Source organism: Dromaius novaehollandiae, chromosome 20, assembly GCF_036370855.1.
Source record: "Dromaius novaehollandiae isolate bDroNov1 chromosome 20, bDroNov1.hap1, whole genome shotgun sequence".
Lineage (NCBI taxonomy): Eukaryota > Metazoa > Chordata > Aves > Casuariiformes > Dromaiidae > Dromaius > Dromaius novaehollandiae.
In genome coordinates, this window is record NC_088117.1 from 14,240,982 (window position 1) to 14,266,269 (window position 25,288).

General features: G+C 46.2%; 1 protein-coding gene across 1 annotated transcript; it reads left to right on the forward strand.

Moving 5' to 3' along the window:
- The first annotated feature begins 1,348 nt into the window (after nt 1–1,348).
- On the forward strand, nt 1,349–23,418 carry LOC135330413 (uncharacterized). The gene is made up of 3 exons (XM_064524058.1): nt 1,349–1,459; nt 12,288–12,365; nt 22,198–23,418. Exons 1-3 carry the CDS (start codon nt 1,349–1,351, stop codon nt 23,416–23,418), a joined length of 1,410 nt encoding a protein of 469 aa, XP_064380128.1.
- The last annotated feature ends 1,870 nt before the right edge of the window (nt 23,419–25,288 follow it).

Consider the following 25,288-nt stretch of genomic DNA (forward strand, 5'->3'; position numbering starts at 1 on the left):
TCTAGAGGGAACAGATTTTAACCTCCCCGATCAAAGGACTGTCTACAAACAGAAAATTCAAGGCTGATTGGTGTGTTTAATACACATGGTATGCAGCCCATAGAGTATATTGTCAGAAATACTACTGACATCTTAGAAAAATGAACACCTACACAGATAGTAAAAATATCTAGAATATCAATTGTAAACATTTAAAAACAGACAAACGACTCTAACTGCCTAGTTTTGTGTTGCCTGGTTTTCTGTATGGTGGTTTCAGGTCTGGGTCCAACCAAAACCAGAACGTCTGGCTGTAAGTATCTCCAGTCAATCAACAACCACTGTGTTCGTACCCTGAATTGAACCGTACCTCCTGACAACCCTAGTAATGATCTGCATAATCTAGGCCATTGCTCACTGTTAGAGTGAGAGTTATGATTAATCGTATGGCCACAGGAGACTAGTCATAAGATACCGCTCCGCCACACAAACACAAGTCCAGGGAGCTGTGTGAGAGAGAGGAAGGTATCTTTGCAGCTATTTACAGAGTCCTTCCCAAACAAAAGCTGCAGTTTGGGATAAAGTAGATATCCTTGACTGAGAATTTAGCACATGGGCAACGGCAGCAACTGCTGCTGAAGAAGATGGTATTTTTATTCTGAATGAGAGATGGTTGGTAGTGCGAGGACAGCATGTAGACCTTCAACATGTACCAGCCATCTATGCTGCAACAGGGAAGGGAGAGTTAATGCAGGATGCTAAGAAAGGGGCCATATGGGCACAGCAGTGGGCTGTGCAAAGACTTGCAGTCCAGCTTGTGTCCTCATACAGGTGCCAGGAATTACACCTTATCACCTTACACATTGCAAGTGCAGTTTGATATATTCACTCTGAGCTTAGGTTTGAGGAGCTGGGGTTACAGTGTGCTGCGCATTCAGGCCCACGTCTCCACTTCCCACGCAGAAGAGCTAATACGACAAGGGCTGCATTTTGCTATGGATCTCTTTAGTAGCCAGATGCATTGTCAGAGTGACAAGTGAGAAGATACCGCTTAGTACTATATGAAGCATCCTGCCTTTCCTGCATATCTTCTCTCCAAAGACCTCTACACATCTCCAGAGACAATTTTATACCTTTGAAATATTTAGTCCAACTTAACCTGACAGTTTATGCCTTCATCTGAAGGTAATCCTGAAAGTCACTCTCAGTCTTCAAAGTAACATGGCAAAACTGAGAAAGAACAGAAACTACGTCAGTTCTGTGCCGCTGAGAAGGCGAAAGCAGTGATGTGCCAAAAGAATCATCTGTGCAATATTATAGATGCTGTAAAAATTGTACGCATTAGTCACCCTGAAAAAGAAAACTAGGAATGTGGTGTGAAGCACTTGTGGGAACTTCATCCTTGCTGAAGTTTCCAGACAAGCTGGAGCTCCAAGGTGGACTGTCCATCTCGGCCAACAGCAGCACCACCGCATTAAAGGTACATCTCCGATCGCTAGCCAGTTTGGCCTGTTAACTGAGGGCACTGAACAGTCCCAGCAGCTCTTCCCCCACCTACTCCAGCGTTAGGACGTTCAGTGCAAGTCAAGATACTGTGCACTAGTAAGTGACAGTGGCTTTCTCTGCCTACACTGCCCACCTGCAGCACATTCTTCCTCGGGGATGAAGAATGTGACCACACAACATACCACGTAACCAGACCACCCGCGCCAGCGCTCCCGGAGTGACCGTGGTGCCTGCACAGGTCGGCAGGGATCCTTGGGCTTGTCGGGGGGGGTTCAAGGCATTTACTCTATGCTGTACCACACAAGGCAATCTGACTTCTCAGAGAATACCCCTGGAGGGAAATATCATTCAAAAGGCAAGAAAGGGAGGGGAAATTTTGCAGGGAGGGTGCGCACCAATGCCAGACTCAGGTACAACAATGCAATCAAAAACATCTCTGCGAGAGTTTTCCTGCTGTTGGATATTCACAGTTGTGAAGATAAAGGGAAAGGATGGACCACCTGCAGCTACAAAAACATTGTGGCTGCATTTTATCTGTGAAAATTTCTTATAACCTCCATAGAAAAAAAACAGAATTTGTTTTGGTAGGTGTCCACAGAAATGTGAGTTTGCTGTTCTTGGAGGTTTTGTCAGTGGCAGATACATTTTTCTTTGCTGTAGTAGCAAATATGCTTCCAGTTCTGTACACAGAAACATTTCTGGATTCACCCAGGTGAATCCAAGTGAGAATTCACTGCTTAGAGGGATGCAGAAAAATGTCATTGTGCCTGAACTGTGGGCAGAGGGGAAGCCCAGCATCTTGCATGGCAGCCAGCTCCCCTCTGCTTCTGATCAGCCTACTGCAGTCATTAAGGGCAGTCCACAGAGCCCAGAGCAGGCTGAGCGCTACCAGCTGATTCCCTCTGTTTCCTTTTAGCTGCCAGTCCAAAATATTTTGTGTCAGTAAAGGCTACACAATGAGGTGGATCCAGATGCTTCATCCAGATGATGCATAAAATTCAGGAAATTCAAATACACATCTGGTTACTAAAAAAGCAGTAATAAAAGCAGAATCTCTTATTAATTAAAAAAACCTTTTTTCCTAGATTAATGTAAAGGTGGGCTGGAGCAGGTAGCATGAAAATCCTTGACATTAGGGTGAGTCAGTTCTCACACTACAGCCTAAAATTCAGCCATGAATCCCGGGTCTTCATTGCTACTCCTAAAACAAAGCTGCAGTGAAACGTAAACAAGTAGAGGAGAGAACCCTATTATTTCCTGTATTTAGACAGTAAATTCTTTGGTGAAAGAGCAAAGGTTCATAAAAAAGATACCATGCAGGCTCCTTACCAGTTGACCATTACCATTACTCTCACAACAAGTCTAAACCATATAAAAAAAGAACACACAATACAACTAATCGCAAATTGAAGACCAGACAGGCAAAGCAAAACAGGTAATAGATCCTTTATAGAGTAGTCATCCATGCGAACAGCACAGAAATTCAGAACTGGACAAAGGTACCGAATCTTCTGCTTCCAGGGAAGTTCATATGTTACCCTGCTTTCCCCTTTTCCTGCGTCAGCTCATGATAAAGTTTCCTAAAGGCTTTGCAAAGATGAAAAGCACAGTAAAGGAAGGAATGGGGATTATTACAACAGCCAAGGGAAGTTTCAGAAAACAGATATTTATTGGATCCATTTGTAAGTGACATGTGGGATTTCACTTGGCTAATTAGGTGGAACTCAGGGCAGAGAGACAGCTCTAGGAGTTAACCAGAGGTAAGGAAAGTTGCACTGACTTTTAAAAGGCCTGTTAGTTCTTGCTCCAGCCATCCCCACTTCTGTCTGTAAAATCCATTCCACAAGCTCTGTTATATCCCAAATGAGATTATTTTACACACAACTATATTTAATTTGCAGTGAGGGGAACACCTTGCTTTATTTTATGTCCACATGCTTGTTTAATTGGGCTTCTGATTATTTAATGTCACTGCTACAGAGGTAGCTTTTATGAGGCACAAAAGAAAATTTAATGAAAATTATTCACAAGCCCAACTTCTGACTAGTAAAACCAAGAGTTTAATGTAAGAGGCAAAGTCCCCATCTGGTACTTCTCTTGGAGAAGAACAGCCCACATGAAGGATTTATTGTGACATTACAATGCTTGATGTCAAATAATCTAGCCAGAGGAACAATATTGCCCTAAAGAGAGCCATCAGGCCCTGTGTGACATGGGTATTTGAAAGGATTAACTACACTTAAATCAATATGGGCAATGAAAACAGAAATAACCAATCTCTTGGCCGCTCAATTATTTAAGAGTGTCTTTACTCCCCACAGAACAGAATTAAACGCTTGTTTAAGAGAACTGACAATTAAATCCATTTCTTTAATGCTGAGATAAGAACTTAGGATCCTTGGCTGCGCTATAGCACGAAGGATATTTCACAAATAGAAATATTCCGAGAACCGTCACAGCGTATTGCAGACGCTCGGCTTCACCGTGCAGGGGAATTTGCAGGGGGGACGCGGACACTTCTCCGTGTCACCCGCTCCCGCGGGCACCGGACGGCTCGCGGCAGGGACCCACCGGGACAGAGGCCACGACGCGCGGTCACTGCTCCGTCTCGGAGCAGGGCATGCCCACCCAGAGAAGAGCTGTTTAGCTATCCCCTTTCCCTCCTAGTTCCATGCTTTAAGGGTATAAATATACAGCCTTTAAAATTTACAGTAAGCTAAGTGTAATTTCAACTCATAATGTAAACATAAGATCACTTAATTGAAAAGGGCTACAATTTCCCAGGGATCTGAGTTTTGAAAAGTTCGTCTGACCTCCACTTTTTTTTTTTTTTTTTTTTTTTAAGATTTGTTTTTAAGATAATGTTTTATAGAGCAGCTACGCCCTGACCTTTCATGATGATACCATTTCTCCTGAGGCATTTGTTCATCTCAAATGCAATGAAGAAATTCCTGGTGTGGAAAATTTTAATAAGAATTCCTATTTTCAGATGATAAAAAGGGGGTACAGAAGCAGGATGTATGCAAAGCATTGAATGTTCATCCTTCATATTGTAAATACCCTAGGTGACAGGAAAATATCAGATGCTAGCATACCTTCTGTTAGATTTCCTGACCAGAAAAGCTGAAAGATGTTCTTAAATTAGACAAAACACAATGCACTAAGAATTCATGAAAAATAAAAGTTCCCGTTGTAGTTGTCCAGTGTGAATTTCAGGTTAGCAAAGGCTTTAGAGAGTTGGAAGATAGTTTAAAATCTGAGCCTTGATTTTTAGGCTACTTCCCAACATGGCAAGTAATTGCAGAAACCCTTCTCTGGTTTGCAGCTAACATGCTGCGTCTAAAAATCGTTCACAATTATTCACTTGAATTTGCCATACTGACTTCTTGCTGTGGTTCAGCTCCAAGTCATCATAGAAGAGATCTTCTATCCCTTTCTTGCATCTTATATTCTGTTCACTAAAAGATCACTATGCCCTGTTTGCTTAAATATATTTAAGTCTTTCATCTAGAGAAAATGTGCGCTTCAGAAAAGCTGAGATTTCCTAAGCATTTTTTAAAACCATTTGTGAAAGTGCTTTGCAGAAAATCATTACTCACAATTTTTATGTTGGCACTTGATAAGCATAATAGCTTGGAGGTATTGTTGATTAATGATTTCTGGTTCCTCTGATGTTCTTGTGATAACTTGTCCACATTTCACAGTAATAGAGTAAGGTGCAAACCCTTCCCCCCCCCCCCAAAAAAAAAAAAAATTGACAATTGTCACTTTGTAACCAAAAACTAGATTTTATGGTTTGTATGTGCCCTGACAGCCTTGCGTGCAATTCCCAACTTCAACGCTACTGCTGAGCAAATGGCTGTGATGCCGCTGTGCTGAGCCTCACCCCCTGCACACGTCTGGTTTTGTGGTCGCCCTGCTGCTTATTCTCATGCCATTGTTTTGCTGATCATCAGCAAATGATTTATTTCCTCATCTCCTGCATCAGTATTACACAGCTGTGCGTTCAGAGCATTTAAATCCTTTTCTTTGCCCTGCTTGCCTATTTCTCCTTAAGCATTTCACAACAGCTTCACAGTTGCTTTGACACACGCCTTTCAGCCGCACGTGAGCCCATCGACAGCGCTGCTTTAGCAGCGTTGCATCACCGTTACAGCCCCGGGCAGCTGCCGGCCTGGGTGGGAGATCATTCGCGACCGAGGGTCACGCAGAGCTGCAGCGCACAGCAGCTGGGGGCAGGACCAGGCCAGGCGGCAGGTCCGCAGCCCGGACCCCCCGGTGCTCTCGGGGCCGCAGACGCCCGTCGGGCACCGCAGCGGGTGCTGGAGGCAGCGCAGGCGCCCGTGGGACGCGCACCGCGGGGATGCTCCCGGCCGCGAATCCCAGTTCGGAGGCTCCCGGCCGTGCACGCCGGCACCCCTCCGCCACCACCGCCAGCCCCGCAGACCCCTGCGCTTGCTGCAGACCCGCGCGCGGCCGGCCTTGCAAAACGCCCAGACCCCCGAAGCAGCCCAGGTCCCTGACTGAAAAGCCGAGGCACCAGGAGAAGCCGCGGTGTTTTCAGCACGTTAACGCTGGCACGTGGCAGCAAGCGCGCGCACCTTCGTCCCCGTCTCACGGCACAGCCAGGGCCGGGGAACAAGAGGGAACAGAGCGCAGAGCTACACAGCTGCTGTCGCCAGGGAAACTGCCTCCCCCGTCCCCCTCGCAGCCTCAGCCTGTTCTCCAAAACCATCTCTGCAGCAAGGTCCAATAAATAAATAAATAAATAAATAATCTGTCATTCAACCCGTTCCCCCATGGTTTCAGTCTGCCTTTGTCTGCTGATAGATTCGAAGGCTGGATTTCAGATTCGCTCACAGTGAGCCGTAGGCAAAGGAGCTGTTTCTCATCACGTTTGAGTTTTCATCCTCTCCTCTTATGCAAGACCTACCAGTACCACGTGCTGCACGCAAACGCTGCTCCAAATCCCTGGCCGCAGCTCGGGACAGGCTTGCTCAGAGCTGGCACCAGCCTCCCCCTCCCCGTTTAGGCCTGGACGCACCTTTCACCCACCCGATCTGCAGCGGTTCCCATCACCCGGGCACTGCAGGGCTCGGGTCCCTCTCGCCCCGCTGCGAGCGGGTCTCCGCCTGCCCCCAGCCCCAGAGCTAATCCCGCCGCAGGACCGCAGCACGCGGGGAGGTAGGGAAGTGGAAGACTGTCTGCACGCGGACGCAGCCGGTACCATCAGCTGTGAAGGCTCTTGTGTCTCGCTGCCTTCCAGCCTGGCTCCCGCACCCCAGAAGCTGCGCGCATGAGCTCCACGTGCCCGGGGTCCACGGGCTGGTTCGGGCCACGGGCCGCCCTCGAGGAGCTCCGCTGACGGTCGCCTGCGGGCACGGCTGCCCACAGCTCCGCGACGCCCTGCGCGACCGCGCCGGGTCTTCAGCTCCCCAGGATGGGTTTCTGCTGCAGCGTGGCTTTTGGGCTCTTCGTTTTAAAGTTTCAGCAGAAGAGGGGTTCGGTATTTTCAGGCAAAAAATAGGTGCGTTTTCCCCATGTCAGTTAGTTTTACTTTTCCCTCCTGTCACATCAGAACCGTAATATCAGCATGTGCCATGTTTTGTGAGGGAATTTAAGATTTTGTACAAGGATCACCTCGTCTGAGAAAATGCTCTTTTGCATTGTCATACAAACCTCCCTGGAACACAGCTGAACTATGAACCTTTGGGGAAAAAAGTCACCGTTTGAACAGGCTCAGGAGAGCTTTGACCGAAACCACCAATAACATTACCGTACAAGGAAGGAACAGAGAATCCTTGCTCTGAAAAGCCAACAGTGCAGAGAGATTCACAACTTCAGTAACGATCTCTTGAAAGGACTTAGGCATCACGATATTGGCTTGTTCTGTACGTCACTATAGAAACTGGTACAATCTCTCTTCAAAGGAAAATCCTAAAGAATTGTATATCAATACCTAGTAGTGTCCTTTTTTTAAAAAAATAACAAATATATCACATGTGGAGTATTACACTTATTTTTTCAGTTAGCAGTTGGGGAAATAGCTAAATTAAATTACATGAGCCAAGAATTCATCTAATGCTACTGCCTTCTGCTTGCCTTGGTGCTTCAAGCTCCTTGTTAAATAAATGGAAATAGAGCCAGATCTACTTAAGCAGGCAGATGTGGAATGAGCAAAAAGTGAAGTAAGAAGTCTGATCTTGCTAATAGGAAGACCACGAAGCGTTCAGGGCATGGGGTGCACCAAGGGAATTTCCAGCGCAGCTCATCACGATTCCCAGCCCCGGAGCCAGGATCAGGGCAGCAGGAGCTGAGCCTGCTGCAGCAGTGCAGGAACCCGGCCCGGACAGCGTGTTTGGGAAGCGGAGCACAGGTTAGTTTGGAAATCGGCATTTTTCTTGGCGACTGTCCTGCTGCTATAAGCTAGTGACGTAAACTCAACTAAATGCACGAGAGCACAGGATTTGAACGCTGCCTGCAGCCTCTGCTGCTCTCCGCAAAGGAAACTGCGTCTATCGGCTACAAAGCAAAAAGGAAGCGACATCAAAAACAAGCTGCAAAGTCTGAGTCATGGGTCTGAGCTCGGTTTCAGCAGCAGTAAGACCTTTCTACCCCACAGCCCTCTTATGTTAGGAAACCAATCAGCTAATCACGGCACTCGGTTGCTCTCCCATTAGGGAGCTTCCAGGCAGGACTGCTATCAGCAATTAGCGCGGCACAGGCTCTTCTGCGCGACTGGGTGGTATTACTGCTTTAAACGCAGAGTCGGCAACGGTTTTGGAGCGTGAACCACACTTCCAGGCTGGTTTCACTGCCCGCGACGCGCGCACGGGGCAGCAGGGCGAAGCTCCCGGCAGAGCCGAGGTGCAGCGCGTGCCCACGTCTCCCCGCGCGCGTCCCGAGCGCGGCGACGCCGCTGCTGCCCTGGTGCAGGAGCAGAGCCAGGTCCGCGCAGCACCGCGCGCCGTCTTAATGCACGTTTTTCGTTACCTCAAAGGAAGCACTCCGGGCGTTGGGTCGCAATCCCGTTGGGTCGCTGTGCCAGCGCTGCGCGAGGGGGAGGACGGCTGGGCCTCGCCGGGGCCGGGGCTCCCCAGGGCAGCCCTGGACGCGTCCCCCCAAACCCCGCTCGCCGCCCCCAGCCACCCAGCTGCCCCACCAGCCGCACAGGACGCCCACGAGCTCCGCGCTGGGATCCCGCCAGCTGCACCTCGCCGGGAGCCCGTCCCGCCCCAGGCGGCACGGCACAGCCCTGCTGCCCCGAAACACTTGTTCAATTTGCTGGAACGTGACACAGCCAGGAACGCTGCAGGAATCGCCCCAGACGTCCCCCTCTGCACGTCTTCCGCGCTCACGCGAGAACCGCTGGAGCCTGGACCGGGAGGGGAGGCTCCTTACCAATACGGGATCCGGCGCGCCAAGGACAGCAGTGACCGGGCGCTTCTTGCTCCCTGCTTGAAACCAGGGGCCATCTGCAAAGCAGCAACGTGCATTGGAGCAGGAGAGGGGAAGATGGAGGCATATCGGCCTATTTTCTTTAAAAGTAGGGTAAAGCACATATAGCACATTGCAACACACTTCTGAGTGTATTTGGGGGGATGGTCAGGTTCAGACTAATTCTTATTAGTAGAAACTAATAATTCTGCTTATTCCTATATAAAACATGGAGTAATTTGAAATATGATCCTTTTCAAAATGCACTTTAACTCTCATAAAGCAACATTTCTGAAGTCATGTTTCTTATGTCTGTCACTATGGCAACCTGCTAGGTGCCAGTGTGACAGGAAACCTGCATTATGAGCGCTGCATCCCAAGTGGTCCTATCACACGGCCAAGGCAGTATCATGTACGCCAAAGAAACAAACACACTTTAAAAGCTTCTTTTAAGGCAGCTCGCAAAGGTGTTGAACAGGACTTTTCAGCAAACCCAGAGAATAAACTGAAGATTGTCAGACAGCTGACTCTAAAATTACTCTTTAGACAGCCCTTCAGACCGCGTTGCTTCCGTCGGCTGCTCACTGCTGGGGCACCAGACGATGTCTGGTGTCTGCACCCACAGACTGTTCGGGGAAGGGTTTCTGCACGTTTGCTCATAACGCTGAAAATAATTTTTTTAATATTTAGATATTTACTATCTTCTCCAGGAAAACAAAGCAGAGAACAGCTTTATGAGAGAATTTTACAGATAAAAGGTCCTTACAGATTATCAGTGGCACAGAACTATGAAATCACATTCTGCTTTTCCAATAAATTTTTAAGGGAGTACAGGAGAATGATGACAACTTCAAGATGGATGTTGGTAAACACTTGTGTGAGCAGCCCTGAATTGCTGGGAAGTAGTCAGCTTTGTTTTGCCATCTCCAACCAAAAAAGTGCTTTTCTTTGGAACATCCGCATTGGAAAGTGTGATAGTTTAAAGTGGAGAGAGAGAGCGGGGAGAGACACACAACTTTCAGATGAAATCCTCTTTCTTGCATGATCTCTGAGGATATTTACAAATTATTAAGTACTTCACTTGTGTTACAGAAAGTAAAATCCTTTAAGAAACAAGCTCAGACATTTTGCTGCAGACAAGCGTCCTGACCTGCACAGCAGTGCCAGCTCTGCAGCCCGCGTGCTCGCTGGGGAGGATCAACATTTCTTGCGTACTTACTGCAGCCAGCGCGGCTGGGGCAGGGCCTGCCGGCGCCCACCATTCCCGTTAACCGCGCGGTGCCGGCGGGGATGGATCCGGCTCCCAGTGCCACCACCCTCCCGGCATCCCGAGCCACGCAAGCAGATGTGCTCCCCAGCCCCAGGCCCGCGCTTCACCCGGCCGAGGTTGCGCCGATAGCCGCTACTGAACAAGTTCGACACCATCCAACATGTCCCGCAAATACGCCAACATCTTCCCACTACCACTGATTTTTCTGGAATTATGCCAGCGTATTTCCCCAGCGAGGAGCACCGTCCTCGCACGACGTTGCAGCTGGACTGAGGACACACTGCCTCCTCTCTCCCAGGTCACTAGAAACGGTTAAGGTCCACAGCAAAAAACCCAAAGCAAAACCACTGTTAGCACCTGTCCGTGATCTGCCCTCCCATGAGCTCATCTTTGGGGCAGCGCCTACCACGCGCAGATGTTTCCCTGCTTTCCCAGGACGGGAGCTGTTGCGTTACAAACGCACCGTGGAAAGCAGCAGCAGCAGCACCGCAGCAGAGACCCTACGCGCTCCGCAGCGCAGGCCAGTAGAAGAAAGCGGTCCTGCTCCCAAGTGAGAGCAGTTTTTTATTCCTCCTTTCCCAAAAGCAAGGTAATTACACGGGATCTGGTTTCTTTTTTCTAGTTTGAGTTCCACTGGACAAGCATCAGAAATAGGGTATCACTTTATTATAAGGGCCCATTTAACCTTGTATCTACTCTGAAATTAGAGAGTGAATGCATTATAAATCCAGAATAATTGCATGTTCCTGGAGTCTACCTGGAAATTATACTCATCGAATACCGCAATAACTAATGCCATGAGCGGTACGGCTTTTTCGCCTCGTCGCGATGCACAGCACATTAACCAGACACCTACGGGTTTGTCCTTGGTTTGAACGCTGATCAAGAAACCTTTGGGGCTTAGTCTGAAAAGAACCTCGCGCTCTTCAGCATCGCAAAGCGTCATATTCCTCCTGCCTTACTGTCACCGTTTACCACCTGGGTGCTCTCAGCCGGGTTTTCCCCGCGGGACGCGGCAAGGGTCCGTCGCCTCCAGCCTGACGGGCGGCAGGGCCGGAGGAGCTGGCTGCGAGCTGCACACAGACAGGTCCCTTCTTCATCCACACGGGTAGAAGAGACCTAGGAAAGGGCAGGGCAATTTTCTTCCTCTGCGGGGAGCTACAGAAACCGGCCTTGTCCGTTTGCTCCCCGGGATGCAGATAGGCTCCAGGCTGCATCCACGGCGGTACCGAAGCGGAGTCCAGCGCCGGCAGCAGCCTGGATCCAGCCCAGCAGTTAATCCAGGTCAAGAGAGGGGCAGGCGAGACCAGACGCAGCCGCCCCTGCTGAGACCAGCAACGGGGATCCAAAGACAACTGAAGTCATTATTCTTCTTCCTATTGTTTTCAAAGTACAATTATACCTGCTAAACTGTGGCTTTTGTAAATGAGCTTCGAGTTAAGAAAAAGCTTTTAAAGACTGAATCTCCAGTATGTCCGAACCTGGCTCTGGTCTGTCTCCTACAGCTTATCAAGGAAGAGAAATGGCCAAGGACGTTAGGGTTCCCCCCCCACACACACACTAATTTTTCTTTAAATATTAACCACGATAGGTACTGAAACCAACTGGTTCCTGCAAAGTGATTTCCCCAACGCTCTGTTCAGATTTTTCCAGCAATTTATACACATTTACGGCTCAAGAGGTACAAAGCAGCAGCAAGGGGAAATCTGACATCATTTCTAAAATGCTGATTCCAGCCAGCAGTGTTTTCTGGAGGAAGCATTAGGTGAATTCAGGGAGTTACAAAGTGAATTGAGAGGTGTGGATTAGAAAGGCAGATCAGGTTGATAGTTCTGGTAGTGGCCTAATCTACCCAAGTCTGAATACTCTTGTCAGTTCTGAATAAAACAAGATTCCCAATTAAAACAACATTTTATGAAATTTGTATTTAGGAATGAAAGCATCTCCATATCAGTAAGACAAATCTCTCACTACTAGCTTCTCAGTTAGCTTTTGCATCCAGAAGCACATCTGAACTTCCCCAGCTCATCTAAGTATCCCTAACGAGGCACCAGTAAGAAGGATATTTTGGTGACTTCTCTCCTTTGTTTGTCAGAGTAACGGAGGTGCGGCCCACAAGCGCAATGTGGTGAAGATAAGACGACAAGTTACTCGAGAAATGCCAGAGAAGCAGGTAGCTCTGCTACAAATATCCTGCAAGTAGGACATCCAGAAATTTCTAGGAGTTTCTCGCCACTACCACCCTTTTCAGCAAAAGACGCTGCAGGCGTGTGGCCGGGTCCTGCCACCCTGCAGCAATTCCAGCAATAACACCACAAAATACCTCAAAGAGGGACACGTAGGTTTCCCTTACTGCTTGTTGATGATTGACTTCATGGCAATGAGGAAGGGAATTCCTTTGGGTAAAAATGCTCCAGAAAGTAACACCAAGAATATTTGTGCCTTATTTTGTAGTCTGGTAAAAGCAACAAGATGCAGAACACAAAGAATAAACAGGAATCTCTGATGCAAGAGTCAGTCTATTCATGGAGCTGCGTGAGCTGAACAAAGCGTCCCTGTATCTTGCAGCTGCACCCAAATAGGGCCCAGTCCTAGACAGGGATGGAAACAGAGGGGTCTGAATCCCTTCGTCTCATCTCCTTAGTTGGACCCAAGTGCCTGGAGTCCTCTCGGGACCTGTCATAAAGCCATTCAGTTTCCAAAGTGAGAATCACTGTAGATTAAATCTACAGAAGAATTTCTGGGAGAGCTCATGCTTTCCTGAGAACCAACACAACGGGAACTTTTTCGTACCTCTACCAACAAATAAGTATAAAAGCCTATATTTAGATACACAAAAATAAAGTCAGAATATTAGAAGATATATTGCTCCTTCTAACATAAGGAAGCTGAAAACCTCTAGATCTATAGTGTACTTGTTGTGCCTCAGATCCTGAGCTGATATTCCTGACAAGCAGTGGTAGGTCTTTATTTCATTTCTACATCAATACTATAAACCAGTAACTTAAAATGGATCTGCTGGATGTATCCTATTGATCTGGCCTCAAAAGCCTCGTTTCTGAAAACACTGCAAAAGAGAACTGTAATTTCGTTATGCATGCTAGTCCTCGATAATGTCAGAGACACCAGCACAGCATCTGATGAGGATGATGGTGTTATTAGGTTTCTCAGAATAGATTTCTTCGGTGACATTCATAAAGATTTTGGACCCAGTCCTGTGAGACCACTAATCTTCCTGGGCATCTTCACAAGACAGAGCTTAATAGCCCAGACACACACACAGACCTTGGCAGGAGCTACAAACGTGTTGCGTCTGCAGTCCTCTCCCCCACTGAACACAGTTACCTTGCCCTCTGCAGCCACCGGACACCTGTGTGGTGACAGGACTGATCTCGACTTCGGGCAGCGCAGAAAGCTGGAAAACGCTCTAGTGCGACGGCAACACTTGATTCTCAGCATCGCAAGCAACTGGTACCAAGGCGGTGCCTCCGACTTGAGGTGCTCAGTCGAAAACCGCACCCTTGTCTGACCACCTCAGAAAAGGCTCCATTGCTTTTGAACAACAATTTTGGTCAGCTCAGTTTCCTAGGAAGAAAGACCGTGTGTCTGCATAAAGTGCAATTTTCGGTCAGCCTCTTGGAGAGCTTAAACATTTTGGGTTTCATATGTTTGCTTCTTACTTTCTCCACATATTCTTACATTCAGCTTTTTTTCTTTTTCTTAAAGTACATAGGCATAAAACCCACTGTACTATGATATATGTATGTGTAAATAGTAACTCAAGGAATATATCGTAACTTTTAAAAGAAGCAGAAATAAGTCCAGCAGTTATGGGAGACCAAGACATCCTACTTTTATCACTCAAATGCTCCTCAAAAATTGGAATTTAACAGTCAAAGTAGCAAATCATGTTTAAGATTAATACCTATATATATTTCTTTGAGGTTGCAGCTACTTTTTATGGCTACAAGGAACTCGCTCACTGTATGAGTCCGGGGGCTTTAGAGTCAGGCAATTTGCTCTCTGCCACCACCGGTCCAAACGCACAGGTACCCCCAGGCTTTGCCATCAGTGGGATGTTTGCCGCAGCCCGATTACCAAGAATAAGAGGTGCTTATTTATCCCATTGTATCGCATCTTTCCTCCTGGCAGAACTAGAGGTGAAAGAGGTTTTGTAGAGCAAAACGATTTATTGAGGTTCGGATGACCAGACTTGTACCCAGTGCTAATCCTTGTGCTGGCAATTGCCCAGAAATGAATTTAAACCTAGTAGGTTTTATGCTCAGGAATGCTGATACACAGCAAATGTTGAAGTATTCTTTGCAGCGTCTATGGAAATCCAACTTTAAATTTACATGGGGTGAGCATTTGCAACAACATTTTTTAGATATCTTATTCCTAAACCCAACAGGACAACACTGTGCTAACCAATATATTTCATTGTTCTAATGGAGAAGGACAAGAGAACTGGTCAATAACATTTAAATTTTTTAAAAATTGCAAAATAAAAAAAATATAGTTTCTAAAAGGTGGAATGAAATCATCATTTGCCCATGGGCATTCCACAAACAGGGAAGAGGCCAAATTCATTTAATAAGCGATTCACCACAATTTACACACACCACATAGACAAAAATAAAGTCCATCCACTCAGCCACCACCTACTTGACTGCTTTCTCCGTGAAGGGGTATTTCATTAACAAAAAAAAACAAACAAACAAAAAAAAATCAATGAGACTGTCTCTGTGACTAGCACAATACTTGGATCAAGGACCAGGTAAGCAGGAAGGACCTCAGACATCGGCTAGGAAATGCATAGGAGGTGAGCCAGAGATGCAAATAAACTAGAAAAAGTAATCTTTATATTGAAATTATATCTAATAATAATAGTGGAGAAACACTGTCCTTCTGTCAATACAGAAAAGGTAACAAACAGTGTAGAATTACTGGGACTTTAAATGAGTTGCTTTGTCTGCAGGATGCTCACTAGAAGCAAACAGATTATTAGCAGCCCAGTTACAAAAGCCTCATGTCTCTGAGAAGCAGGTCACGCTAACCTCGCTTTGGAGATCATTCTTTAGAGGCCCAGTTGTGTATTAAAACAAGTTTTCAGGAGGATTCAGCATCAACTGAATTGGTGGTGTAAATTACCTTTAGAAAGAGCCTGGTGAAATAATTGAAACAGCAGGTATTAGTGTCTGCAGATGCAGCGCTTGGGACTTATCCAGGATTCTTTCACACCTGATGGACATTAACTGGTGCAATTAGGGGTAGGAGACCAGTTCCTGAAGCATATCTGCGCTCTGGATTTACAGAGCATGCATTTTCATTAAAGATGGCTGAGTATTATGATGAAGACAAAGTCAGTGACAGTGAAGAAAGGAAAATACAACCAGTGACTGCCGACTGTATATTTATCAAAGGGTTTGGCGTAAATATGGTGCTAGCACTGGTGGAAGGTTTCAGCTGCTTTATGTCTCAGCAACAGTTTAAACAATAACATTCATATCACAGAATGGTGTAGATAATATCTGCAATAAAACTGGGTCTTTTATGTTCAGAAGCAGACAAAGCCAGGAAAGCACATTGATAAATGAAGCTGAACCTTTGTATTTCGTTGTGGCGGAGCTCCCTCTAGCTTATGGCATTAACCCTGTATCTGTAAATCATATTTGCTTAGACTCATCCCTCCATTTTCAGGGTAGAAAAGGCTTCCAATTCTATATTCTTGGAAACATTTATGACATTTATAATCCAGCTGAAAAAAGCCCCTAAAATCCAGCTGCTAGTTGAATGGCATTAACAAGTCTGATGATAATAAATTTCGTGCTTTTAGAAAGAACAGGATAGGGAAAAAAAAATCTACGACATCCAGGGATGTGACCGTTGTCAGCAGTGCTTTCTGCCTCCTCTAGCTTTATTCTCTTCTATTAATATTCAAAGAAAGTATTAATATATCTTTACCTACTTTGTTGAGAGAATCAGCTGCTCCAGACCAACAGTGAACAAGTTATGTAAATGCTACAAGGTAAATTAATTTGTTCAATGAACAACACTACACTAAATAAATCCCAAAAATCCCAATTCCTCAGAAATTTATCTAATCACCTTCATTTATTCAAAAGAACAAATCAAAGGTGATTAAGAAACATCTTAGTAATATTAAGGGTGGGAAGGTAGTCACCCTGACTTCCCCCGTTCGGAGTAAGAACATTCATCTGTTTTAGCAGCAGAATTCATAGAGTCCGCTCTTTAGGATTCCTGCTTTTCAAGGCTGAATTAATGCTGTAAATACTAACTGTACCTTTAAAAAAAAGTAGAATTAATGGTGCATTATGGAAACAATGTTTTGCTGAAATGCTAATTTGGAGAGATTAAGAAGATCTTTCTGAAGAATAATATCCAAAATCTGATGTGAAGCTTAAATAACTACTGAAATGATAAGCAGGCAGAGCTACAGGAGAAGAGTTAATTAAAAATCTCCAAGGCAACTTATATTCCTTTGTCATAAAATAAACGCTATGCTACTGATACTGTACCTGTAAAGTGAAAAATCACCAGCTGCCCTAGTTAACCAGAGAATAGAAGAGGATTTACTGGTTAGCAATGTCCTAAATATTCTGCATTTTAAATGCACTTGGCCACATTTCTTCATAAATATTGCTCCCTGGGTTTCCTATTTAACTTCACAACTACTTATCATAAGCTCCTTTGTCCACAGAGAAATTAACTTCACCCATGTTAAAATTAACAACAAAAAATCAGCTTGTTACAGACTTTGAAGAATCTGATTCAATAGGAAGGAATATTAAATTCACAGTGAAGAATGAAAGACAGAATAAATGCCTTATGTACCATGTTTAAGAAACTAAAACGTGATGAAAAATGTAGCTGCAAAAATCTTTAGAGCTGAAATTGTGGCTATGGTATAGCTCTTTCCCTCCCTCCCCCCCAGTAAATTGATATATGAGATTGCTTTTATTTGATTTAAGAAGTTATATTTGCTATTTAGATGTTTTAGAATGTTGCAATTTTAGAAACTGAATACTCCACAAATTGTCTGATCAGAAGACTAATCTACCTGATGTTAGAAGTAAAACTACACGTTGATAAAGAGATAAAATTTGAAAAATACATTATCTACTGAATTTTACTCTTTATTAGCTTATGAAAAATAATCAAACACATCACTTGTTTTAAATTAAATGTGAATACATCTTAAAAAGATGAGTATTGAAAGACAAAGAATATTCTGAATGGAATAATAGCATGTTTACTTCCATTGTTTTTCTTTTTTTTACTATTATTGCTCTTCTTGCCCTGTGTTTCTGGCTTGTACAGTATTTTTTACAAAACAGTTTAATCAAATTTATCTTCTCAGAGCTTACATTCCTCTCTGGGTAGATGCAGTGTGATTCAAGGTGATTCATATAGGTAGAAGCAGACAATCATAGCAAAACAGTGACGAAAAGTTAAAGGAAATAAGGGTTAAAGAGCCATATGTTGCAAATAATCAGAATGTGTTTTTTCTGTACCATTCAGCATGAATGCTCCTGTTTAGAGTAGCAAAATGAGAAGAAACCATGAAAACCTTGATCTATTACCTGCATTTTGTATTGAGAATTCTTGCTCTTTAATAACCAGATATCAAAATTGCACATCCAGTTGCATAGGCTTTTTGAAACAGTTTTCTCAGATGCATTCCTGTTGCATGCTGAAATCCAAATCTATCATCCAGGGTTTTTTTGTTTTGTTTTGTTTTTTTTTTTTTTGGGGGGGGGGGAAGGAATCTGAGCATTTGCTGTCCCTAAGAAGTTGGGGGAATTAAGTTGCATCAAATGCAGACAAAATGCTCCTACGGGATTCTTACCAGCTTCCCCTTTTAAAATGTATCGTACAAGTTAAATTTAAAACTGTGTGCAGCTCACTATGTAGATCAGTAAACAAATTATTTTGAAATGCGTATTACCCTTGCAAGTAGAATCTCAAGTGCAAATAGTGACCCAGAGGAAGAGTCTAGAGGCTATTACTGTTAAGCACGTTAATAATAGGACTTCTGTTTCTTAAATCACACTCAATACAATTAGTATGGATTAAATTTGTAATAGTTTTCTTTTTAAACTGTTAACCTTCTTTTAATGATATGTATTATAACAGGAATTGCTCTAATGATTTAAAGAATGAAAAGTCGTTATTTAAAACCTTAAAGTTTTTCATAAAATAGAAATGATATTATATGCTGAAGTACTTTAAAAATAAAAAGCAGAATACAGAAGTCCAATGAGATGTGAAACCACACCATAGCAATGCTGTGCAGTACAGTATTTTGCTTCCATGAGAATACTCTATTTTTGAATTATCACTGCAATAAGAATGCTTTGCAGTTGATCTGGTTAGGCAAAAAATGCATTTACTTTGCTGCCCATGTAGAGAGATGAAACTTTTTCTACACATGACCACATTCAGCTTTAGTTTACTGTGAGTTTGCAGTGATAGGTACATCACAAAATTAGCAAAAATCATGAAAATAACAGACAAAATATTGCAGTGAACAATCAAGTAACTTGGGTAGGAACTATTTAGCATCATCCAAGTATATCTGTTATTCTGAGTTTTTTTCACTGAACATTCCCAGACTGCATGCACTAATAATTTAATTTTAGTTTGTTATTAAATATTTGATCAGTATTTGGATGTGTGCATGCAACTTTATGAACAAGACATAATTGTGAAAGTATTCCAAATCTACATTTAAAAAGATGGTTGTTCTTACACAAACTAGTATTGTCATTTTATACAGCACATTCATTTTAAGGATTTGTTTTTATTTTCAATATTCTGTTAACACTGAACCTGTAATTTTCACCTTCTCCTGTAAGCAGGTATCGTTACTAGAAGTATCATATTCCTGTGACTGGGAAACCTATAGACAAATGCTGGTTTTATTCACTTCTGCCATATGCTCCAAACAGCTGGTTTTGCGGCAAGGCCTCTCCGCGGGTGGCTCAGGGGGCAGAGCACCCCGGAACGCGGCGGCGGGCGACGGAGCTGGGGCTGCCGGAGCGGGTCCCCTCGCGCCGCCCTCCCAGCTTTGCGCTGCTCACGGAAAGCGCCCTTCCAGCCCGGAATTCACCAGCTGTTTCACCTACATACCGCAATTATTTTGCAACTTCCACACCGAAATTCTAAGCTAGCCATAACAGAGACATTTGCCGGGAAACCCCGCAAATCTCCGAGTAAAGAGAATGTGCGCACACACATCCCATCAGAAACGTTACTCATGCATCAAGTCAAAGACCAATAAACCTGTGTATAAACAAAAAAGTGGAAATTTGGGGCAGAACAGAAAAGACAGCCCCAAAGCTCCCTGGACAAGACAGGGCTCTGCGCTTATTAATCACAAGCTCTTTCCGTATCATCTGCTGCAAATAAGGACACTCGTATTATCCGTATCCCTGTAGCCCCCAGTTGTTTCCCGCGGACAGATAAGAGTCACCGGAGCAGGCGGGATCCCCGCTGGAGCCCGGCCGCAGAGACGCCGTGTCCCAGCTCCCGCGGGTCCCGCATCTCCCGGGATTTGGGATCTCCTCCTCGCCCGCTACCTTCAACCTTCCTCCAGCTCCCGCTGCTTTCCCGGCCCCAGGATCTTCTGGTGACACCGAGATCGTGGGTTCGTAGCGTCAGAGGGGTTTTGTTTGTTCGAAGAGTTCCGTTTTACTCAAATCTCTTGCCTTTAATTTCACCGAATCTGAACTTCCTCTTCTGAGAAAGGCAGGTGTTTCTCTCTGCCCCAGGCTACACAGACCCAGCGATGCCCGTCTCCCCTTCCGCCCCCGGCCAACCCACCGCCCATCCCCAGACCCCTGCAGCCGCCGGTCGGGACGGAGAGCGAAGGTCTCCGCACAGCGAAGCACGCGCTTCCCGCTGCATCTGCGCAGAAGAGCTCGCCCCAACGCTTCGCACACGTGTCCAGGAAAGGCAGAATGAGAAGAACTGTGATAAATGTTTAATTCACCGAGCTTGCTCATGAATTTACCTACGAGTCAGGGACAGGAGCCGTTTTATAGCTCCTACTCTGAGAGAAACCAAACGGACCGGAGCGCTCCCGGCCCCGGGCTGCCCTCGGACAGACCCAGCGCTGCCTCCGGCCCCCTCGCACCTGCGGGCGGGAACGAGCCCCGCAAAACGGTGGCTCTTTTCAGCTTTTTCACAGTAGTTCTTTTTATATTGCTATTTAATGCCTGGAATAGCCAGGATGTAAAAGCTTTGCTCGTTAGCCTAATCCGCACTCTTTCTTGATGGATTTACTCATCCAGGTTCATGGTACATTTTCTGTCTCAAGTTACCTTCGTAGCTGCAAGTGAGACCCTCCAGGACAGGGGTTTCTCCAGAAAAAGGGATAAAAATCAAAGAGGGGGAGAAAAGGGCGGGGAGAACTGTGGGCTGGTTCAGATGAGGAGTCTGCCTGTAACAGCTCTGTTGGGGAAAATTTACTCTGCTTATGAAACTTTGAAAGTATCCTGTATGTTACAGAAACTAACAGCTCTTGTGCTTTTGCCTCAGATATTTTGTTGTGTTCTCTGAAAGTGAGAAAACTTTTAGTCCTGGAAAGAGTTAACCCCTCTGGGTGCAGCACAAGTAAATCTGCAAATTCTGTACAGTGAAAATGACAGTTTCATCTTTTGCAGGGAATTTTTAAAAAGTCTCTGAAAACAGGCTCAAAATCTCAATTTTCCAAGTATTCCAAAAAAGTAGATAAAAAATAAACTACATAAAAATAAGTAATTCAGTTCATGCTGTTCTATAACCACAATTTTATATCTTAGGCTTCTCTAGGTCTAGTATACGGTGGGAGCTTAAATTGTCTGAACTACTAAAGCACTCTTACTTTTCCTTTAAACATATTTTTAGTACTTAAAAGCTAGGATGGTCTGCAACAAATAGTTGCAAGTAGGAGAGGAGAATAGAGCCAGAATGATACAGTAAGAGAAGTCCAGTGACCAGAGATAACTGGGATACTTTATTGACCGATTTCTGGAAAGCACTGTTTGTTGGTGTATTTCCAGTTTATTTTTATGATGGCTCACATGGCTCCTTTTTCTCGTGCTAATCTTTCTCTCCTCACACATTCAGCTGCTGCATTTAGCAAACTTCCAGCAGCATTTACCAGCTCAGCATTTCAAAAGAGTATTCCGAAAGCGTGTCAGAACCATATTCCATGCTTTAGATAAGGGACCTGTTTTTCTGCTGTGTTGGCCACCGGCAGAAGCCTGTCCCAAGAGCCGAGGACACGAAGCTAAGAGCAGCCAGGCGTTTATGCAGGTGTGGGACCAGGTTCCCGACTTGGGGCACTCCGGTTTCCGCAGCTCGTTCGCAAAGCTATCGCGTCCGCCCGCTTTGCAGGGGTGCGCAGACTCCCAGAGAGGCCCCTACCTACCCCTGTTCCTTCCCCGGGCCAAAAAATTAACTATTACTCAAAGTCACGCAGGAAATAATTAAAGACAACGGTCTAATTCCAACACAATTAACAAGGGCCGAGGCTGTTGTCATCCGTGCGCTGAACCGATGACCAAATCCTGCAGGTTCTTTGCCCGAGGACGTTTCCTTAGCGCCGTGCAATACCAGCTCCAGAGCGGAGCTCCTCACGGATCAGGAGCTGATTGACGCGATATCAAAACCGCGGGAGAAAGCTGCTGCTGCAGCAGTGCAGGAGGCAGCGGAGGGCACCGGCAGCCGAGCAGGTGACAGCGCAGACCCTCCAAGGTGAATCCCCTGCTTTCCATTTCCTCGCAGACTGTCAGATGGTTTGTGCGCACCATTAATTCACCCTTTCTGTGAAAACGCGTTTTTGTGCCCGTGCAGACGTCACACATTCAGCAAACCTACAGGACCATCGCGGATTACATCACTCACGTTCAGTCGTAAGTAATGCTTCGGGCACCTTGCGGAAAACGGTTCTTGGCCAGACTCTTGCCCCACTTCACTCCCAGCTGCTCTGTTAACAGAGGTACCTGCCATACCGCTTATCGGAGCTGGCTGAGCACGGGTCAAACCCTGCCCTGCTGAACCCCCCGCTATACCGCTTATCGGAGCTGGCTGAGCACGGGTCAAACCCTGCCCTGCTGAACCCCCCGCTATACCGCTTATCGGAGCTGGCTGAGCACGGGTCAAACCCTGCCCTGCTGAAACCCCCGCTATACCGCTTATCGGAGCTGGCTGAGCACGGGTCAAACCCTGCCCTGCTGAAACCCCCGCTATACCGCTTATCGGAGCTGGCTGAGCACGGGTCAAACCCTGCCCTGCTGAACCCCCCGCTATACCGCTTATCGGAGCTGGCTGAGCACGGGTCAAACCCTGCCCTGCTGAAACCCCCGCTATACCGCTTATCGGAGCTGGCTGAGCACGGGTCAAACCCTGCCCTGCTGAAACCCCCGCTATACCGCTTATCGGAGCTGGCTGAGCACGGGTCAAACCCTGCCCTGCTGAAACCCCCGCTATACCGCTTATCGGAGCTGGCTGAGCACGGGTCAAACCCTGCCCTGCTGAACCCCCCGCTATACCGCTTATCGGAGCTGGCTGAGCACGGGTCAAACCCTGCCCTGCTGAAACCCCCGCTATACCGCTTATCGGAGCTGGCTGAGCACGGGTCAAACCCTGCCCTGCTGAACCCCCCGCTATACCGCTTATCGGAGCTGGCTGAGCACGGGTCAAACCCTGCCCTGCTGAAACCCCCGCTATACCGCTTATCGGAGCTGGCTGAGCACGGGTCAAACCCTGCCCTGCTGAAACCCCCGCTATACCGCTTATCGGAGCTGGCTGAGCACCGGTCAAACCCTGCCCTGCTGAACCCCCCGCTATACCGCTTATCGGAGCTGGCTGAGCACGGGTCAAACCCTGCCCTGCTGAAACCCCCGCTATACCGCTTATCGGAGCTGGCTGAGCACGGGTCAAACCCTGCCCTGCTGAACCCCCCGCTATACCGCTTATCGGAGCTGGCTGAGCACGGGTCAAACCCTGCCCTGCTGAAACCCCCGCTATACCGCTTATCGGAGCTGGCTGAGCACGGGTCAAACCCTGCCCTGCTGAAACCCCCGCTATACCGCTTATCGGAGCTGGCTGAGCACCGGTCAAACCCTGCCCCTTCACGCGCGTGGTGCCCCACGCTGCAGTTCCTGAAAGCACATTGGGTCCAAAACGCCATCACCCTGTTTATCCACGAGGTTTAGGCAAGTCTGTGGGACGACACCAGGGGCACAACCCAGGTGAAAGCAGTGAGGCATGTCTGGGCCCAGCACAGGTCAGACAGGCCACAGAGAAGCTGTCAGGGTGAGCAGGGAAGGCATTCACAAAAACTCCTGTTTTTCAAGTGCACTTAACATCCAATCTTAACAGGTTGAAGCAGTAATAGGCAGGTCATAGCTAAGCAACATACTTCTCTCCAAACATTTGCCTTAAGGGAAGCAGACCAATTTTTCAGTGCAGTGCCTGAGTTCATGAGAAAAAGGGTTGCTTAAAACAAAATTATTCACCTACAAATGCAACTTTGCAAAAAAGCATATTTTTCTATAGAAACCACTACAAGAGGTAGGAAAAAGAGGTGCAAGAGACACTGACCTGCAGTCCCACCAGGGCAGAAAATCCCAGCAGCTGAAGACAAACTGCTGAGGTCAGCCAGAATAAAATGACTTGCTTCAGCTGTTCCTGATTAACTCCCTCGGAGGGCACAAGTGCATCTTTTTCCTAATCTGCTAAGAAGCATCTCCAAAATGAGCTAAGCTAAAAGTGCAACACGACTGTCTCGTTAAAAGAAATGCATGTCCTTACAAGGAGTTAATCTTAAGTTATGTGGTGAAATTGAAGTGCAGTATCTTACCTACATTAATTTTCAAGTAAAGTTCAGCAAAAGGAAGAGGTAAAAATTGCCCATAGACTTTGTGCAGCAGCACTTCTGGAAATCAGCAGCCTGTGCTTCTGGCTGCTCCCCACCGTGCTGCCCGGCGCGTGGCCTGCTCACGCCCGGGGAAGCCCTGGGGCACCAGTCTGTGTGACGCTGCCCTGAGTCCCACTGCAGCTGCACCCCAGCACTTACTGTAAAAATACCACCTGAAAAGCAGGGGTTTAGTGTGGCCTTGGGGGATTAGGACAAGCTCAGCGACTGCAAACGGCTTCAGAGCCGGGCACCCTTGGCGACTCTGGACGGGCTGAAGGGCAGCAATGGGTGAACAGGAGCATCCCTCCTTTCGTTGCATAAATTCCTGTGCAATCCTCCCGCTGTGGTCAGGCACGGACGTGATAGTTGTTTAACTGTAAGATTACTGCTGGAAACAGGAGAGGTACTGTCATTTCCCTAATGCCACTGATTTTTTTAGAAGTTTATTAGCAGGTGTGGTAGCATCTCTTTGGGTTCTTTTCTTTTTAAATTCCACATAAACCGATGACTTAAGTGTAAATTAATCTATGCTGCAAATTTGGCTTTGTCTATAATGGGCCATTTTCTACTCAGTGACAAAGAGGGTGCTGGCATTTGACCCAGTGAGAGTGAACTTTATAACAGATAAGCTAAACAAATTTATTGCTCTATTTTAAAGAAATTGGTATATTTATTGCTACATGTCCATGTCTGTTGTATGCTTAACTGTGATGTGTCCAAGGCCACTGGAGTTCTGCTGTGGTAGGTGCTATGCTGAGCCTTAACATTACATCTTCCATAGAATGAACATACCGGACATATGGGTCTAAGAAACCAAATGCTGGGGAACAAGTGATGGGAAAGTCTTTTGCCCACTGACGTGCAGATTGGGCCAAACCTGCTGTAAAGCAGTGTGGTGGCAGGGCCACGTGGAACAGCAGGAAAATCGTCCCTTTAGAGAATGACGACTATTAACAGAGGCATAAGTGAGAGTGCTCCCGTTTCCATGAAGCTTTGCTTTCCCTTACGGAAATAATAACCATTCGACTGACTTTTGTGAGGGTCTTTTACCCGTGGAAGTCGGAGGGCGCAGCGCCCCGTGCCCCGTCCCGCAGAGGCGAGTCCGGAGCGAGTGCTGGGACGGCTTGCAGCAGCTCTTCACCAACTGCAACGCCGTGCTAGGTTTC